Source organism: Echeneis naucrates, chromosome 5 (genome assembly GCF_900963305.1).
Source record: "Echeneis naucrates chromosome 5, fEcheNa1.1, whole genome shotgun sequence".
NCBI classification, from domain to species: domain Eukaryota; kingdom Metazoa; phylum Chordata; class Actinopteri; order Carangiformes; family Echeneidae; genus Echeneis; species Echeneis naucrates.
This window is the reverse complement of record NC_042515.1, coordinates 13,838,392-13,858,348: the sequence shown is the minus strand read 5'-3', so window position 1 is coordinate 13,858,348 and position 19,957 is coordinate 13,838,392. Positions and strand designations below refer to the sequence as shown.

At 40.3% G+C, this 19,957-nt stretch overlaps 3 protein-coding genes across 4 annotated transcripts; 2 read left to right on the top strand and 1 right to left on the bottom strand.

Moving 5' to 3' along the window:
* The first annotated feature begins 1,930 nt into the window (after positions 1 to 1,930).
* Positions 1,931 to 5,459, top strand: tatdn2 (TatD DNase domain containing 2). Its single transcript, XM_029503026.1, has 6 exons — positions 1,931 to 2,227; positions 3,019 to 3,217; positions 3,599 to 3,993; positions 4,127 to 4,254; positions 4,616 to 4,799; positions 5,319 to 5,459. Exons 1-6 carry the CDS (start codon positions 1,931 to 1,933, stop codon positions 5,457 to 5,459), a joined length of 1,344 nt encoding a protein of 447 aa, XP_029358886.1.
* A 1,577-nt stretch (positions 5,460 to 7,036) lies between these two features.
* Positions 7,037 to 7,755, bottom strand: ghrl (ghrelin/obestatin prepropeptide). The gene is made up of 3 exons (XM_029503022.1): positions 7,642 to 7,755; positions 7,308 to 7,385; positions 7,037 to 7,219 (listed from the first exon to the last, which is right to left on the bottom strand). Exons 1-3 carry the CDS (start codon positions 7,753 to 7,755, stop codon positions 7,037 to 7,039), a joined length of 375 nt encoding a protein of 124 aa, XP_029358882.1.
* Positions 7,756 to 10,520: 2,765 nt separating this feature from the next.
* ccdc174 (coiled-coil domain containing 174) lies at positions 10,521 to 14,378 on the top strand. Of its 2 annotated transcripts, none has more exons than XM_029502613.1 (11): positions 10,521 to 10,634; positions 10,826 to 10,933; positions 11,023 to 11,123; positions 11,222 to 11,280; positions 11,357 to 11,507; positions 11,650 to 11,745; positions 11,859 to 11,995; positions 12,095 to 12,189; positions 12,484 to 12,631; positions 12,743 to 12,895; positions 13,014 to 14,378. In XM_029502613.1, exons 1-11 carry the CDS (start codon positions 10,593 to 10,595, stop codon positions 13,577 to 13,579), a joined length of 1,656 nt encoding a protein of 551 aa, XP_029358473.1. In that variant the 5' UTR covers positions 10,521 to 10,592; the 3' UTR covers positions 13,580 to 14,378. The 2 variants fall into 2 exon arrangements, with proteins under 2 accessions (XP_029358473.1, XP_029358472.1); XM_029502612.1 differs by having other exon boundaries at positions 10,826 to 10,939.
* The last annotated feature ends 5,579 nt before the right edge of the window (positions 14,379 to 19,957 follow it).

Here is a 19,957-nt window from a genome sequence, read left to right as displayed (position 1 = left end):
TTCCCTCCTTTTTAATTCTTGCTGCTTTATTTAATGAATATAAGGACTGACGCACCGTTTTTTTTTTTTTTCTTCTTATTTTCAGGTAAAAAAACAGTTTTGGTACCTACAAGACCTCTCTGGGATTGCCTAAAATGTGACAAAAAAATATTGTTTAAATTACTATCTATATGAGTTCACTAATGAACTTCCTACCAGTTCATAGTTAATAAGCTATTAGGATGCAGTTGTCAGCCGATGAGGGACTTGCCTTCTACTGAAAATATGGTCAGTTTGAAGGTGTATCTTGAAAATAAAAATAAAAAATCTCATTACAATAATGTATATAGTATTAGCATGTTTGTGTAATAAAGAAACAAACTTTATGAACTTCAGAAGGAGAGCTGTTTTCTACAGTAGGCCACTTGACCCGCTGCTTTAAGGGGGGAACATATTTTTGCTGAGGTCAATAAATTTTCATGAAACCACTAACCACTACATCAGGTCACTTTTTATATATCTAAGAAGGGAACTGGAAACACACCGAGTAATCCAATTCCCCATTGCGTCAGTGCATTGCACATTTGATTTAAATGTCAGTCAGTCACCTTGTTTACTTATTCATCCATGGCTCCACTGAAATGAACCTGTTGTATTTCAGAGGTAAGCTGAAGTATATACAGTAATTATAAATGGGGCTGAATTACAGCTGCACTCTATCTAATGACCATTAGGCTTCAAAAAGATATCAGCTTGTATAGAAGTTCATGAGGAAATTGTACAACTTCTTACTTGATGGATACAAATAAATAAATAAATAAATAAATAAACATGGCGACGGCCAATTCATAACATTGATGATGACATCATGGGGTGACACGTGGGCTGAACAAACTGTTAGTTTGAAATGAAATGTTGGATTTTTTTGTGAAATCAATGACATCTGACCAGCTGCCACAGCTGTTTTCAGTCCGAACCACAACCTCGATCAGCTCATTTATTCAGTATTTTCCCCTTTAAATCTCCCTTCACCTCCATTTGTTTTTATTGGTTTATTTTGTGTGTGCCTGTTCTTCGTTATCCAGTCTAAACTTAAATATCAATGAGACATTTTCAGATTGTGTTTTTTGAAGCTTTGTCGCAGACACCGTATTGTTCAGCCTTGAAGTGACCGACTCTTTCCTCCGCCCTCCGTCCGACCGGTCCGAAGGCGCCGAGCCGGAAACGGTAACTTAACCCACCGCCAACTTAGTTAAATTCACTCTGTGGTGTAGATAGAGAAACGATTTTGTGGTAAGCAGGTGCATGATGTTAACGAAAAAATGGCTGTTTTCTTGTTGTCGTACTTCGCTAGGACATTCACCACATGAGCTGCAGTTTGACGTGCGCGCTAATAGCTAATGTTAGCCGTTAATTGGCTAAAGAGCAGGTGCTAAGCTAAAGGTCCGATCCGGAAACCACCAAAACTCCGGGAGGTTCATCAAAATACCCCTGAACACATTATTTTAATCATTCAAGTTTTACTATTCATTCATCTCGATTCCTTGGCACCGTCCAGCGGTGGATATGTTTAAGTGTTTAAGTGAACTGTGCTTCTTAGCCTCAGTTCACTGAAGCCCGGACGTTCATGTGCTCTACAGTACAGTCCGGACCTCAGTGTCAGATGACACTAAAGCACAGTCTGAACGAGCAATACAACAGTAACAGTCAATATCAAAACCAGATCAATCAGCTGAAATGATCATTTAAATAAGAACAGCAGTGTTGGTTTTGAACAACAGCACCACCAACTAATGAAAAGTCGTCCATGGTTGCAAATCTCGCCTTGGTGATTACAGAAGTTCCTTATCTTCTCAGCCTATATTATACATTTACTGATTTTGGCTATTGCTTAGGTTGACATTAGCTGAACATTGCATTTAAAATTGTATCTTTCGTCAGGATCTTGATTATGGACAGCAGCAGAAAGAAGATGTCAAAGTGGCGACAAACTGCAGTCACCCCACCCACACAGCTTCAGAAGAGCGATGCTAGCTCTGGCACACCCTCACCCAGAAATTTGTCTGGGGATCAACCTTCAGATGCTCGACCCCTCAACGACTCTCCAGGACCTGAGAGGCTGGGAGATCTAAGTCTGGATACGCCAAAGAGAAAAGCAGAAGTGCTTGATGACAGCAGGCCCTCTTTAGGCAGAGTAAAGCTGAGGAAGCTTACCAAGAAATATAGTGACACATTCAGAGCGTTAAAGGTAAATCATAACCGTAAATCTGCCTCAGTTTACTGTCACAAATGGGCTGTTTGATGCAAAATGTTCAGTTTGTTTGACAAGTTGACCAATTGATCTGTTCTTCTGCACCAGCACTGTACGGAGGAAACTGTGGGCAACTCATCCAACCAGCTGGAATCCACAGAGAGCCAACAAGAGTCACCACTTTCATCTCATTCTTTCATCATGAAAAAGAAAGAAAGGACACCTGAGGAGGGATCAAAGGTTATCTACAGGAAAGCAATGATGGCTGCCCTTTGCAACACAAATGCAATATGCAGCCCTTCTACAACCCCTAGGGCTTCAAGTAGCAATGACTCTTTGTCACTTGTATCTTTGCCTGTGATGACTGAAGTGCCCAGTCCATCACTTGACAGAGCTGTAATGAATATTAACTGCTCCTCAGTCAAACATCAGAATGGATGCAGAGACAGCAGGGCTTTCCAGGAAGATCAGTGTTGCACACCTCAGGTGTTTGAGGATACACCACTTCAAGATGACAGCTTTGCATCAAACACAGATGGAAGGGTAAGTCTATTAACACCTAAGAGCTGAGCGTCTCTTGTAATTAATCTTGCTTGTATGTAACTTGTATAGCCCATATTTTCTTTGTTATTCAAGTCTTGTTCATTTAGCTAATGCTATAAATGTTTTATTTCCAATCACATGACCACATTTGTATTGAGGCACAGAAATTTGTTCTTAATTATCAAGTCATTTCAGAATTAAAGCCTAAGCGGAAAGTGTTATATTTTTTTCTCTTTGTTTATCAGTGTGTTGTGCTGAAAGGAGAAGATTCACCCAAGAGGTTCGCTGCTCAGGACTCTGTGTTTGTTGAGACAACCTCTCAAGACAAGTTATTTGATACAGAAAATGAGCCAGAGGCTGCAGACTCTGACTCATCTGTCCCTGTCCTGGAGCCTATACCAGACAGTCAACAAGACCAAAGTCCCTCAGTGAATTCACTAGGAGGTAGAACTTCCTCTCCCTCCTTTTTGTCCACTGATGAAACCACTACGACCCTCCATGCAGTTGCTGAAGACATAGAAATGCCTTTTTCACCACCACAGAGGACAAGTTTTGTGTTGCCCCAGTATCGCTACTCATCATACACAGGCCCCTCAAAGGCATCCAGGGTTAAGACTCAGAGTTTTCACTCCTCTGACACCATGGTCAGTTTATCTGATCCGTTCACTCTTCCACTGTACTCAAATAGAGGTGTATCAAACCATTACTTGACCTCATCAACCAGTCGCAGGTGGTCAGATGCTGGCTCCAACATCCATTACAGCCCTCACTCTTTCACTTGTGGCGTTACTCCTCGGAGAAGATTGTCTTTGGGTGCAAATCCAGTGTGGGCCAGTTACCCCTACAACCAGGCCAGTCAAGTTGGTTTCATAGACACACACTGCCATATAGACATGCTCTATGGAAAACTTGGCTTCCGCGGGACTTTCCGCAGTTTTCGGAGGCTGTACGAGACAAGCTTTCCATCAGAGTTTCAAGGCTGTATTGCCGACTTCTGCAACCCAAGGATTATGGTGAAGGAGGCCCTGTGGGAAGGTTTACTTACTGAAGACTTGGTATGGGGGGCATTTGGGTGCCATCCCCACTTTGCCAAAGATTACTCTAGTTTCCAAGAACACAACATACTGATGGCTATGCGACATCCAAAAGCTGTAGCCTTTGGTGAAATGGGCCTGGACTACTCATACAAAAACTCAACCAATGCTTCCAAACAAAAAGAGGTAAGGTCTTATTTGATTTGGCTGCAGTTTATAAGGAAGTCCAAAATATGTTGAGTCACATGGAGTAATGATGCTGTTAAAAAAAAAAAAAAGATGATTTATGGTTAATTTTTTTCTCTTCTCCCCTGGGAAGGTTTTTGAGCGTCAGTTGCGTCTGGCAGTGGCTATGCGGAAGCCTCTGGTGATCCACTGCAGAGATGCAGATGATGACCTACTGGTAATCATGAAGAAGTGTATCCCTCGGGATTACAAAATTCACAGGTGTGGTTGGAGGAAACTAATATGACTGTGCTCATCATTTCGGGTCACACTTGCTTACAATTCTTGTGTTCTCATGAACAATGTTACAATGTTCCATTTGATGTTATAATCCCTAAAAATGTAGATTTTTTTTTTTTTTTTTACTATTTGTTTTATTTTTTACTTTGATAATAGTTTGTAATATTGGTCCATAATTCATCCCTGTGCTGGATTCAAACTGCCCACCAACACAGGGTTTGGCAGGAAATTACACAGCATGTTGTTTTGTGTTATTGTTTGCTTTACTTTAAAACCCTAAAAATGTAAAAAAAAAAAACCAAACAAACAAACAAACCAAAAAAACAACTCATGTGGTTTTCAGGCACTGTTTCACAAACAGTTACCCAGTGATTGAGCCGTTCCTGAAGGAGTTCCCAAACTTGTATGTGGGCTTCACAGCACTGATCACCTATTCCAAAGCCAGAGAAGCCCGAGATGCTGTTCGTCAGATCCCTCTTAACCGCATTGTGTTGGAGACAGATGCACCATATTTCCTGCCAAATAGGGTATATTTAAATGCTTCAATGACATTCTGTGATTTTTTTTTTTTTTTTTTTGTTTGTTTAAACTTAATATTATCAATGACTGCTGATGATTTAATTATAGCCTGAAGTCAAACAAGATATGAGAAATAGAAGAATATGCAATTTTCTTGCATTTAAAGACCAAAAAAAAGCTTTAAAAGATTTTGGTTAAGTGGCTATCAACCTTGAATAATATACTACATCAACCACTTAACATTTTTAATATTAATTGATATAAGGCTGATGTATTAGTCTAGTTAAAAAAATTATTTAATGCATATTTGAAATACTTGAAACTCAATGCTAAGAATGGACATAAAATAAATGATTGGCAATTTAGTTCTTGAAGTCTAAAAAAGAAAAGAAAAATTCCTTCCTTTGACTTTTATATGAACATCCTTTTTAGATTTAAGTTGCTTTCCTCATTGACCCAGTTAGTATGCTTAAACAGGGGTACACATTTTGGCTACATACACTTAAGTATATCTCACTGTTGAACAGGTGAGTAAAGATGTCTGCCGGTTCTCACATCCTGGGATGGGCATCCACACTCTGCGGGAGCTGAGCCTGCTGAAGGGGGAAGACATGGGCACAGTCCTCACCGCCGTCCGACACAACACCAATCAGCTCTATGGAATATGAGGTGATGGATAAAAACTAGCCAGAAGGAAAAGAAAGAATCAATGTTTCTAGTTTGAAATACATACATATTTTATGTAGCTTTTTGTTTTAGGTTTATGTGCAGAGATCTTGCAGTTTGAGGGATCATCTTATTTTAAATCATTCTGAAAGATTCACATTTCAGTCTTTTGATGAATAAAAGAAAAACTGGCAAATAAAAATGTCTCATGATGAAGATGCTGTACATTATTGTTTAACCATTCATATTTCATATCTTTGTTATTATTGAAATTAATTCTAAAGAAGTTCTACTTTTTTGTAGAGGTTTTTTGCGCACGTTTTGGCTCTTTGTGGTGTGTTGTCTTACCTTGTTCTAGTTTGTCTGGATCTTTACCTTATCTGACCACTGCAGGGTCCTGTCAGTGTAGACATTAAAAGGCTTTAAACTTTCATTGTGATTTACCAATTTACTCATAAATGCACATAAGTGCATATTGAAGAACACTTGGAAATGTGAACTAAAGAGAGTAAATATCATCTAGTAGATATGTGTGATCCTTGAAAGCGGAGGAAAAGAAGAAACCAAGAGACTGGTCCATGATTAGGTTTGTTGAGTGATGTGTTTCTTTTGTCAGGTTGCTGGTGTTGCTTTGTTTCCACGAATGTCACACTGCCTTCATAATGTAGGCCAGAGCATACAATGTTCATGGTTTTATAAATATATGTTTGTACTTATTGATGGGGATAACACCAGCACGCGAACAACATGTACATGTGTACAACATTGCAATTGACCTATTTTCTGAGATTTGAACAGGAATTTCAACATATTTTTCTTAGATAATGAAGAGATATCACAGCATTTGTACCTTTGAAGCCACTTTCAAGTTCAAGGGAATAAAGGATATACTTTTTATCAAAGATGAGACAAATTTAACTTGATGCTTTAATCTCACAGGTGCTGAAGTCTGTGAAGGCCAAGAAATGATTGTAATGTGTTCTATGAAATGCTTTTTAATTCTCTACACAGGTATGAATATCATTATAGGTTATGAGGAGGACATTTTTTGATGAATGTAGAATTAAGATACTCGCACTTCAGTCTTACAATTTTATTTTAGCATTTAGACATTTCTGAGAAGAGCAGTTGGGTTAATTTAGAATCAAATTCCATTTAGAGAAGTTTAAAACACGTCACAAGATTAGCTTCATGAGGTCATGAAAGGATAGCAGAAACATCTCCATTATTGATGATGTTGGGAAGCAGTAAAAGTTCCAAGACAATCTTCAGGTGAAATAATCATGTTAAATCTTCCACATGGTGTCAGATGCTCAACAGTTTTGTGTTCTTTGTATTTTGGTTATGTCTGTTAGATTTGAAGTTACAGACAGCTTGATAAAGCTTTAAAGCTAAAGGACAAAATGAGGGTTGAAAGAAGTAGGACAGGTAGATACACAGGTGTCAGGCACTACGTGTAGAAAAAAGTTGAAATTATAAAAATATTTGAGAAGCTTGTCCATGAACCTCAAAAACGTGGTGGGGTTTCTGAAACAGAAAGAGACATTATGTTATGACGGCATGAAAAATTGAAGCATGGTTATCTTTCTATAAGTAGGCCAAGAGGAGCAGAGCTTTCTTTTATTTTTAAGACAGAGAGGTTGGGTGCACCTGCTGTCTCTGTGTTTCCCAGCAGCCGCTGAATGATCTCCTTCAGCACCATGCCATACTCCTCAAAGTCCTCTGGTGTCAGGGTGATGCCAATGTCAAAGGGGCCACTTATCTACTCAAAGGAGAGGAAAATAAAGCCACAGGGATGGTTTCTAGGTTGTGGGGTTAGGATTAGGGTCATGAGTATGATTTCCACTCACTCTGATCTGGTTATCCTCGGTGGGCTGTCTTGGCTCCTCCATGACCTGACGGCCGATTCTGGAAGATTTTCCCCTGTTCTGTTTTAGAGCCAGAAATTAGAGAAAACTGACGTTTGGTACCAATCCAGTTTAAGAACTGAAAATCACACAACAGAAAATACCTGCAGATATATCTGATTGGTATAAAATAGAATCTGTTTCATTCACAAAAAGACAAACGCTCAAACTCAAGGGTTAGGGTTAGGGTTAGCGTGATGATGGCTTAGATCCTGTGAGGACAAACTTCTTTCAGTTTACGTTCTCATAAATAAATCTCAGACAGATGGCACCTTACCGGAGGTTTGTGTGAAGGGCTGAGAAAGCTGGAACCTGCACTGGTTGTCTTGCACCACAGCGTCAGAGAAGACAACAGAAAAACCAGCATACAAGTTTTTCTTTTCAAAAACATGGTGGAACCAAAATCTGCACTGCTTGTTCTGGTACACACAAATGGATGAAGCAGCCTAGAGCATTAAAAGACTAAACATTAGTTCCAGCACTTTGAACCTGACACTGATACCTCGGTTCTCTCCTGCTCAACACCCTGTTTGGAGCCTCTGACTTCATACCTTTATATACCTTCATCCTCTTTCGAAAAGAATTAAACAGAATTGTAACAGGCATTTGTGCTGTTATATCTTGGTAGCATTGGACTGTTCAAATGTTTAATCTGATAACAAAATGAACATTCCTCACTTTTAATGAGGTGATGGAGGTAATATCATTGCAGTTGCATAGATACTGATAAATGTGGCTGATTTATTGTAAACGTACTTTGGTGATGGGAGGTTCGGATCTTTTTACTGACTCAGGTCTTTTAATTTCATTCAGTAAAATTAACGAATCCTTTTTTAAAGTCATTCATTCATAGGAACTATTGTGGCTCTAGCTGTCGTTTGAGTAATGAGTGAAAAAGCACGGCTTTCAAACACTGAAAAGCAACATGGTTTGCTTCACTTGCTTTTGTTAAACTATTGAGCACCCTTTTGGGCCAAAGCCTACTGAATCTTAAATTACTGATTACTTCATTTGCCGGTAGGGGAGCGATTCACCTATCATTAAAAAATTCTCTTTCTATGATGGCCGTTCACTTCAGCCTACCTGGTTGCTGAAGACCTGTCCTGTATGAATTTGTTCCAACGGAGCTACATAGCTAACGTCAGATAGCTTTCCTCACCAGTAATAACGGCATTGGTCATGTTACTGCTATAACCACGTGAATAATGAGGAAAGGCCATGAGACCCGTAATTATGAGTCCTGAACGAATCTGCCATTCTTACATAGAGAATATGCGGCAGAAAGACCCGTTCGTGAACGAACCTGAGCCTGTGGCGCGCATGCGTGGACCAGGTAGCGGGCTGCTGCCTACTAGGGCTGAGCCGGATACTCGGCTGAAAGGAGTATCCAGGACAGAACTTGATTGGTGTTTGTGTGACAGACAGGGCTTCCTGCAGACTGCATGGTGTTTCTTCACCGGGTCAGGTTTTTACCGGTGTAATACAAATCAAGCTGTAAATAAAAAACATATATTGAGGCTTACAATAAACTTCTGACCAACCCATATCAGTTTCAGGCTTAGAAATACAGCTTTTGTGTAAACCACGCCCACTTTTGGTTAAATTCCCGCCCCTTACGAGTACGATTACAGATACAGATAATGTAGATGGTTGAACAGGCACCGATATTGGTGTACTCCTTCATCCCTACGACTCTGCCTCTTGTCTCGGACGGTCACCAGCCGCCCTGACTAGATCTCGGCTGCTCAGGAGCTGCTGGGGGAAGAAACCCTCAGCTGCCCGCAGCGGCTGCAGGGGGGCGCTAGCTACATTAGCATAAGCTGGGCTAGCTAAGGTGCGGAGCCGCGATTTCTCACCTCCATTTCTGCCGTCATCCTGCATCTATGACAAGAAGTACTATCATAGAAGGAGGCAGAGGAGGAACTAGACATGGAGGAAAAGGAGAAGGAGGAACAGAGACTGGAGACAGAGAGCTAGAGGACATTGCTAAATTGCTAAGTGAGATTAGCGAAATAATATTGCACCTGTTTAAGTGTACTAGGATGTAAATGAAAAATACAGACAGACCAGTTTTCTGCCGTGTACCTTGGGCGAATCACTCACTGAGATGACTTGTTACTCCCGAGTCATACAAAGGAGATCAAAATGAACGACACATCACTAATGTACTTCAAAAAAAAAAAATTAGCTCTTGGACTGTGATGCTGAGCTAATCCCTAATAGTGTTTACTCAGACTGAACACAATTATATTACTGGGCTGATATTGAACAGTCAACATCCATCCATCCCTTGTGTATAGGACTTATAGTCCAAGGTGACGGGGGCTGGAGCCGATCCCAGTTGACATAAGGCAAGGATGGACAGGCTACAAATCCATCACAGGGACAGAGAGAGCGTACAAAGTCCTCACAGAAAGGCAAAGTCAACATGTTATGCAAACATTTTTTAAAAATCGCCCGGTTGTTCATTTTAGCTGTTTAAACACAGCTAAAAACAAGACTCTTTTCCTCAGTCCACTGCAGTTTCCATGAGCTGTCTCTTTTTGACAGTTAAGTGAATTACCTTGTTTTTAGATGACTCCAGAGCTCAGATTTATTGTTCAGAGATCTATTCACCAACAATTTATTGTATGATGTTTCAGACAGTTCACCTTCTGTTAAATAGTCCCACAACAACCTCAATTGTAAGTTTAGTTTAGTTTAGTTTAATACTCGATGTATTGAGTGTTTAAAAATAGAAACTATTGGCTTTTGTAAGATCAAATGCATGAGTAAGACAAAATATATAATATTTGAATTTCCTCTCAGGTGTCATTTTCATCATTTTAAAGTAAAAGGCTTGAATTTTGATGCTGGTCGGGTCATCTTACACTTTATAGGTGACACCTTTTATTCTGTGTGGCTCTCTTGAAATTAAAGCAGGGTGATATTTTATGTGTAGGACGAATAAAGGAAAACATGATACCGATGGAAATGAAGGCCCCAAGTGGCAGCAACAGTACACAGGACTGACAGAAAAAGAAAGAGAAAAAGGAAAGTGCTCTCCCCTTTCAGCCTCAGACGCAGTTCAGGGCAGTCAGATTACAGATGGCGCTGTATTTGCAGCGTAGCCTCCACTAGTCGGCGGTAGAACAACATTTCACCGGCGGCGGAAACACCAACGAAGAAGACAGCAGGATTTCCCTTCAACAACCTGGATGGAGACGCGATCGAAAAGAAGTGAAAAACATGGATAAGAAGAAAACCCCCTTCGAAGTGACGGCTTCATCGGTTAGTTTCACAGATTTACAGCCATTTTATTGGCACCGTGTGTATCTGTGAGGCGTTTAAGGACCGGCTAACAGCAGATAACTTTAGCTCACTGACTGTCAGGCTAATCTGCTAGCAAACACAAGAGTCAGGCTGCAGCATATCAGTATCTGAGGATTAAACTGTCCATCCCGATGTTTTGTCCCTGACAGCTGGTGGACCTTAAAGCTGAACTGTATAGGAAGCAGGAACAGTTCAAACGAGAGAAACTCCAGCAAGAAAATGCTGGTGATGGACTGAAACCGAAATCCAAAGTGAAGGTACAGGTCGGTGTGACTGTTCTTTTTCAGCTGCCTGTATTACTATTGACAGTGGCTCTGACCAGCATATCCTGTTTGTTGCTTTGTAGAAATCTAATGTCTGGAGCAAACAGAACACTGGCGTTTCTGCAAGAGCTGAGAAAGATGTGGAGCAACTTGCCGAGGAGCAGAAGAGCCTGGACACATCAAAGTGAGTAAAGCTCGCACACTGTTTGCTGCCACAACACACAGGAGACCGAGCACTTCCCTAACCCTAACCCTAACTCCTCAATCCTGCTTTGACTACAGGCGCAAGCTGGAGGAAAAAGCCAAACTCTACGAACAGATGACCAAAGGAGACTTTCCAGGTTTGTGGACGCGTATATCTGACACGTCTCTGAATGGTGTCTCACACTATAATGTATTTGTCTTGTAATGTGTCAGATGAGGAGACAGAGGGTCTGTTCCTGGTTGACTTCACTCAGAAGATCATTGACAAAAAGAGAGAAACATTAGCACAGATGAACACAGAGAGAGAGGATGAGGAAAACGATTCAATCCCCATGCCAGCTCCGCAAAGCGCAGATGAGGAATGGTAATGTCTGATCAGTTTGTTTTTATGCTCATTATTTTATGTTGAGTGAAACCATATACTGTATGTCATTCCTTATACCTAAAAAAAAAAAAATTAAAACATGCTTTCACACTTCTCCTCTTCCTGTCTCATTGCACTGTAGGGTTGACTATGTGGATACTTTGGGGCGATCTCGAAGATGTATGAAAAAAGATCTGCCAGATTTCCAAAAACTGGACCGAGACCTCAAAGGAAAAGGGTAAATACAGCTGTTTATAAATTAGAAACACACTAAAGATGCTGATATAGAATTTTAAATATTAAACAAGGAACATAGGCTCTTTACTTATATGATATCATCATTCCACATAGAAACGCCTCATTTGACAAGACGTTACTCTCAGAGGATATGCGTCGAGAGCTGCAGAGGCAGGAATGGGAGAGGGAGGAAGAGGAAGCAATGAAAAAGCCTATTGGACCAATCCACTACGAGGACATCAGAGGACAAGGTTACTTGAAAAACACCATAACTTTTATGCATGCATTTAAAATGAAGGGCATTGTTTATGGGGGGAAAAAAAAACACTTTGTCTGTTTCCTCATTTCAGAGGCCCGAGAGCTTGGTGTAGGCTATTTTTCATTCTCCCAGGATAAAGATCAGCGCAGAAAACAGAGAGAAACTTTGGACATGCTCAGAGACCAGGTGAGCTGCGGAGATGTCAGCTGATTTATAGTCAGAGAAGAGTGGGAGTATAATCATGCTAAATGTCCCCCTCTCCACTACCAACTCCATGTAGAGTCCATTTTCTCTCTTTTGGATTCACTTTGTCTTACCATTTGGCCAGATTGCTCCACACCTCATATTTGTGTGGTACCTAAATTCAATTAATACAATATTTTATGAGTATTTGCATTTTTTTTCTTATTTTCAAAACGGATGATTCATGCCACCTTAGGTTTTGCTCAATCTTTGTTTTGTCACTTTCCCATTCTTCAGACAACAGAACAACGCACAAAAAGAGAACGACTAAAGGAGAAGAGGCAGGCCATTCTGCAGGCCCGACTAGCCAAAGTGAGGCAAAGGAAAATGAAGAAGAGCAAACTTGATGGCAATGAAGAAGCAGAAGGAGAGGAGGAGAATGAAGGTTTGAATCCACCCTATTTGACTTTATAGGAATCAAGAAGTCAGTTTGCAAACTGCATTTTAATGAGCTTATGAGTGGTAAGAAGGGATTTCTGTGGATTGTTTCTTTCAGGAGGAGAAGAGGAGGAAGAAATGACAGGACCCCCATCTCCACCACAAGATCCCCCAGTGGTCAGCAAAGTGAAGAAGGTGGAAGTGGAGATCCAAGAGAGAAGAGACACTAAACCAGGAGTTCCTCATGTCAGAGAATGGGACAGAGGCAAAGGTGAACCTTCTGTGATACCCGTATTTGTTGGGATTTTTAAAAATCATGGCTACTTAGTGCTGCTGTGCTGATTCCGAGAAATAGTTTCTTTAACCCTGTTGCTCATGTTTTCTTTCAGAGTTCATGTTTAGTGAGTGGAAAACTCGACGCCGGGATGAGAGAGAATCAGAATTTGCACCTCCTTCTGCATATTTTAATGATGAGAAGAGACAAAGGCCAGAGAAGAAGAAAACTCCAGAGAATAAATCTAAAATGTCCTTCAAGTGGACCAAGGGCCCTGAAGAAATGGCTGAAAGCAAAGAGGAACCACAAACTGAGCCTCAGGTGACTCCTTCACCACCTCAGTCTCTGCAAGATCCTCCAAGGTCATCACTGCCACAGACATCCCAGCCACCCTCAAACACCCCCATCGTTACGGCTCCTGTGTTTGCTCCCCCATTTCCTCCCCCACATTACACTCATCCATTTTATCCCCCATTTCCTCCACATCCTGCTCAGTTTGCAGGTCCTCCTTTCTTGCCTCCTCAATTTAGTCCACAGTGCTTCCCCCACTATCCACCCCAGTATCCCCCTCAGCCGCAGCAGCCCCCTGAGCCAACAGACCACAGCCAGGTCCAGCAGCCCCCTCAGGGCTCTTCTCAGAGTCTGGATGATATGCTCTCTTTTTACAGGAACTCTACCTGACTTCTGAAATATTAGGTTTACCTTGTAGTTGGTTCATTTCTTTGCTTCGACAATACTGCTGTGTACTTCTGTGAGGAAATCTCATACATAACAGAACGTTAGACCTCATGCAGGAACATTTTCAGATTCTTGTCCTCCTGTTTTCATGCTTTTTTCTGAGGTTTCTTTGCACAAATGTTCAGATTCAAACATTCGCAAATCACACGCAAATCAAACATTCACGAACTTTGTTTGTGAGATAATGTGTTAATGTCATAGCTTTTCTCAAAATACCATGTACCTAATGCCATTCAATTTGTTTTAATAAATAACTCTGCATGAGGCCCAATGTCCGTGCTCTGTGGAGTATTAAAGTTTATCACATCAGGAATTTATGCTTAAGATACTGTTTTTACTTTTTGTGGAAAAATTCTGTGAATCCTTGTTTTGTTTTTTTTTTTAGTTTTTACAATTTATATGAAAGAAAATGACCACGATGTGAAACATAGGTGTAAAAGTTAAGTGGGCATGACAAACTGTGGTGATGCCTGTTTGACTTCTCAATGATTATTGAATTGGGGACATCAAGCTGCATAATGAACATATCCACTAGATGGTACTGTACACCTTCATTTTGAGAAAAACCTCTGCAAGTGACTGCTAGTGCACTGGAGTGATTTATCTCAACTATTAGGGGAAATTATTCTAGATCTGCAACTAACAGAACATTTTTGGACTGAAATAATTCAATCAGGAGAAGAAATAATGTTCATCACTAAATGATTTGTTGTTATTTTTGGCAGTCATCATAAAAAGTGAAAAATTCACATCATGATTTCTCAGATTGCATTTCTGACTGCTTTGGTGTCTTTATTTGTCCCTCCAGCAATGTTGAGTTGAGCTTTATACAAGTGAGAAAACACAGAGAACGGAGTGGGTTCTTATTTATTTTTTTTTTTACTAAATCTTTAATTGATTATTGAAACAGTTCCATTTTATTTTAGATCTGTCAGTTTTATTTGAATCGTCTTCTGACAATTTCTCCAAGAGTATTTGAATTTATACTGAAAATGTCTTAAGATTTGCTTCTTTTTTTCTTAAAAAATATTCTGTAAAATGTTGCCCCTTATATTTTTAAACTCTGTGAAGTCATGGCAGCTGGAAAAAGCTTTGGGCAATGTGTGAGTGTATTTCGTTTCAGAAATGTCTTTCTGTCAAATGGGTGCCAGGGTACCATGCTGCTGAAATTTAAGCCACCTAAACCTAAGGTGAACTTCTTCATCGCTGCTGTCTCGACTGAACGGACACTTTCTGATGTTCTGGGTTGCCTCCTCCCTCCTTGTCTTCCATCACGGCCCCAGCAGTAGGAGAAAGTATTGGAAAGCGATGTGTTCCCCTGCTTATCTCTGATTAGGGTGAGTGTTAATAATTGTTTAAGTTCCCAAGTCCAGACCACGAATGGACAGTTTAATACTTGTGTCATTGTCTCCTCTTACCTGTCTGTCAATGTGTTGAAAATGGCTACTAGACTTATTTCACATTTAATATGACGTGAGTTTATTCTCAGCTCCATGCCCAAACACATCCAAGATAATACATGAGCACTCTGTTCCAGAGAAGCATTTAAAAGAGCAGTGTAGTAAAGGAATTTATAACATTAATTGTTGATTTAGTAACTTCTGTTACCTGTAGACCTTCGCTGCATAACACAGGAGTGAGGCCGTTAGATTACTCTCAACAATATTTGTGGAAATGAGTATGACGTGTGTGTTTTTAAGTAAGACGGGGACAGTCAGTTGGCTGATTCTGGGCTTCAGCCTTCTCCTGCCATGTGAGGCACATCAGGAAACGAGGGGAGTTATTTCAGAGGGGTTGATACCTGCTTGTAGTCTTGACTAATATAAACTGGAACTACAACTTCACCACAGACCAGCTCACCCCATCACCCGTTTAATTATGCATCTGGAAAATTGTCTGACTCTGTTGTTTCCTTTTTATGGAAGGGAATAGGTAGTTAGTGTTGTGTGAATCTCCTGAATGAAGAGGTGGTTCGCTTCCTGGTGCGGTGGATTGTTGACCCCACTGTGGCCTTAAACAGTGTTTTTTCCCTTCTTTGTTTCGGCAACTTGAAGCTGGATCGGTCCAAGCAGAGTAGGAAATACATACTCAGACAGTTTCTGAATTGGGGTTTACAACAGAATCATTTACATGTACAGCTTGTAGTGAATTTTTTCTTCATATTCTAAGTTGCTGACTCACTTCTTGGATGGTTCCAGTCACTTATGAGGAGCAGGAAGGTGTGTCTCGCTAACAGGTCCACCCTCTTCTTGGGGACCAACTGTACTGAGAAATGATCTTTATATTTAGCCGTGGCAGATGAATCATGCTGTAGCTGAAGAAAATGGAAACCTGATGATTTCATAGAATTTCAAAGAATAACTGTCAACACTCAGAAGTCCATTCAGATCCACTTTAGTAGTTAAGTTTACGCCATAATTTTGTTAGATGAGGCTAAGTTTGGATGAGGCTTAAGCAGCAGGAAAATCTGTGATGTTCAGACTTATGCTGGCACATAATCATAAGATTGGCCTCACAGTGCAGCTAAACTATCTTTTATGAGTCAGATTATGACTTCAAGATGATGTTTAATGTCCTGTAAAACTGGATGGGTTGTTAATGTTGTCTTCATGATGCTGCAGGTCTCTGATCTCGGAGGGCGGACTAAATCGTCCTGGCATAAAAGGCAAACCAGGAAGAGATAGATTAGATGTCTGTTAAATACAATATGTATGTATCACAGCCTGTTATCTTAGCTTAGCATACAGTCTGTCCAAAGTTAATAAAACCAGCCAAACAACATCTCTGAAGCTCACACGCTTATTTCCTCGCTCATTTATTCCAAACACAGGCTTTAGACATGAAGATTTTACTGTGAAGGTCAGGCCCCTGACCGTCTCTGCTTCAAACTGAAACATCACACAGGTTTCTTCTGAACTTGCACACAGTTTACTGCTGGTGTAACCCCACTGAGGCTCACATATGGCGCAGCCAGAACTCGTCTGTTAGAGTTTTTTTTTTATCCTCTGTGCAGTTTTATGATGCAGTGTTTCAATGAGCCAACTGGGGACTGAACCAACAAAGTGGGAGATCAAATCAAACTCATAAATTGTCATATATATATATGTTACAACTACAAGTTTACTGAGCTGGTTGAATCTTTTGAGATTGGAAGATTTCGTCAACAGAATGCCAAAAGTGCAATTTTAGACTGCATCCATAGAGGCAAAAATAGCTTGAGGAGACAAGATTTTAATCCTTTAAGACCAGTTTCAGTTTAAGATTCTTCTTTTAAATTACAAGCATTAACATAAAAACAAGTGGAGGGTATAATGATAAAAGTCCATTAACGTTAATAGGTCATTAAGAGTCAAACTGTAAAATCAACCACATTGAGTCAACAAACAAATAGAAAAGAATCGAAAAGAGTAGAGAATAATGCAGTTCATAAAAACATGAACTAATAATACAGTACGTGGGCTTTTCTGGTTAAGATTACCCACACACTACATGATGTTCCACAAAGATTTGTGAGCCGTGGACACAAATACAAAACCCTGTGTCGAAGTTTTCCAACTATCCAGGTGTAAAGTTTATATCACAAAGGGAAGTAAACAAAAACCTGATAAGATGTGAGGATGAATTTAAATACACACAAGAAGTTTTATCAGAATGTTTTTAGCATGTAAGGAGTTGACATAGCATATAAAATTTTTTAACCCAACATCAGACTGTAACTCAGATTTTTGTGCACAGACCTAAAAATAATATGCCAATAACTCTTTCATGGGATCCTAAAATCAAGATTAACAAGAGCTGCATAGTTTGTCAAGGTTGTGTGATGATGGCTAGAAATTAAACACACCTAATGTAGCATTAATTAAAGCATCCCTCAGGCGAGGCTGTGTATTTTAAAAAGTGGAACATTTTAAACAGATTTTGACCTAAAAATCGAGTAAAGCGTATAAACGATGCTAAATCCCAGTTAAAATAAAATGCCACTGCTAGAACGAGTGGCTAAGTTAAGAAGTAAAGTCGTTTTTAGATGAGTTTCTCAGTTGGGTCATAAAACAATGGGGGGCTTTTTGTGGTCTGGCAACACCAAAAGAGAGACAAATGAAAAATCTAATATTCATAACAGCTTATTACATTTCTTTTCTGATAAGTAAGCAGCTTTATATACGTAAATTAATTTCACCTTCTGTACTGTACCACCTGAGATGAACAAGTGGTCAGTTTCATTTCTTTTCACCATGACATGATTCTCGCTAAGGGATGCAAGTTGTTCTTCTGTGTGCTTATCTCAGCTTTGAAGCGCTGCAGGAGTTTCACGTTATCTGTTGCCTCAAAAAAATTCCGCATTATATAAACTAATTAATGAAGTAATGAAGGCGGAGGGAAAACTAAAATGCAAAGCTACCAGAAGAAGAGTAGCAACCAGTGCTGGTTTGCTCGCCTCGTTTTACTTCTGTTCGTAGAGTTACTGCTGATATTTCCACTGGTACAAGTACCGCTTTTACTATTAGTCAAACTCTTGCTGCTAAAACTGCTATTAAAAATTTGTTAAAATGTCACCCAAAAACCCGGCTTACCAAAAAGTGATCATTTCAAATCCATTTTCATAATTTTGGTATGAAAAAGCAAGCAATAGAGAGTAAAGAATGCTGAAAAAAATCAAGCTTATTTGACCCTAAGCTATCGAGCAGTGTCCATTGGCCGGACAATTAAAAAACATTATTGCCTCGACAACCCACTCTGCTCAACGAGAGCCCTGTTCTGCTGCTCTAGGCTCCTTTGATGGGCCATCAGTGAATAGCATCTTCCACTGCCGTGCGCCGCCACCTCCACACTGTGAGACGATGTGCTTCAGTTGGAGGCCGAGTCCCTCCATGAGCATCACCCCATTGTGAGCTGTAATGAGTTGGTGTGTGCGTAATGAGAGTTAATGCTGCTACAGCTCCAGAGCCACTCTTGCCACCAGGCCATAATGTCGCTCCTGCTGTGTTGTGTCAAACAGCCACATGTAAAACAGACTGGAGCCAGTGTGCTGATGGCGGGCCTGCTGCAGTGTCTCCCCAGCAGCAGATGGATCAGAGAAAGAGGGACAAAGGCCCTGTGGAGTCTCTAATGACAGCATTTGGCTGTTGTTCAGTTCACAACATGGGGTGGCTGGATTAATGTTGTAAATAACACCTTTGCACTCGATTGACCGCCTGTTGTTGGAGAAGAAACTGGGCATCATTTGACTTCTTGCAGCTCTGAAGTCTCTAGTCCCGTCCAGCCACTATACATCAGCTGGCCTCACCATTGCATGGACTAGTATTCAGACCCTTTTGTTGTTTGGTTGTTCAGTCAAGCGGTTTGACTGAGTCCCATTCAAAGACAAATGGAAAAGGTCACCACTTAAATAACTGGCAAAGAAACAATATACTGCTACATTCCTTTTTTTTTGTGTGTGAAATCCTGTAGCGTTTCAGCCAATAAATCAGTCTAAAGAGATTAGAGGGAAAGTTTTTCTGTAATGGACTAATGTAAGAGTTGCTCTCCACTGATCTCAAAACGTCTGAGACCAAGTGTAATTTATTTTGAGTCATCTTGGGTACTAGAACCACAAATGCTAACAAGTGCACTGAATGTAGAGAGTCCAGTGGCATTACAGGCCTTCTGAAATCATAAAAGCTATTCAATTCGTTTGAAATTTTTAAGAATCAATGTGATGGAAAAGTAAGAAGGTCTTGCATGATGGACTAAGATGGTTCTCTTTGGTCTTTACATAAATTTTGTTGACGGTGAGAAATAGTTCTTACACTGGTGTGTAAGAACTTAAATGTGAATACGCATCTCAAACTGGCAAAATCTGGATTGACATCAGCAACTGTGTGATGAAAAACAAAGTTGACATTAACTTACATTAAAAGTGAACGTTCAGCCCCAGTTACCATACACATACCTGAATTTACTTCAATATGCTGGTGTGTTTAAAGGTGCAGTACATCGATTTAAATCCTCTGGGCACTGACCAGGTTTCATTTTCCTTATTTAATCAACAGATTTGTAAAAGGGAGGCCTGTGATCATTATTTAAGTTGCTGGCTGCCTCAGAGCCGGCTAATGTGCTACAGCTGCTGAGGCATGTTAAATGTCTTAAGTGTGTGTTCAGCTGAACTGTTTGCTGGGAGGGCAGTTTGTCTCCTGGGCAGCGCATGTGTCGTCTGACAGCCTCGTGTTGGATAAAGATATTAGCTGGGCGCTGTTGACACTGCATGCACACTCGTAATGGCCTCATAAATTCTGCTCGTGTGAAAGGGAGAAAGAAAGTGAAAGGGAAAGGAAAGGAACTGAG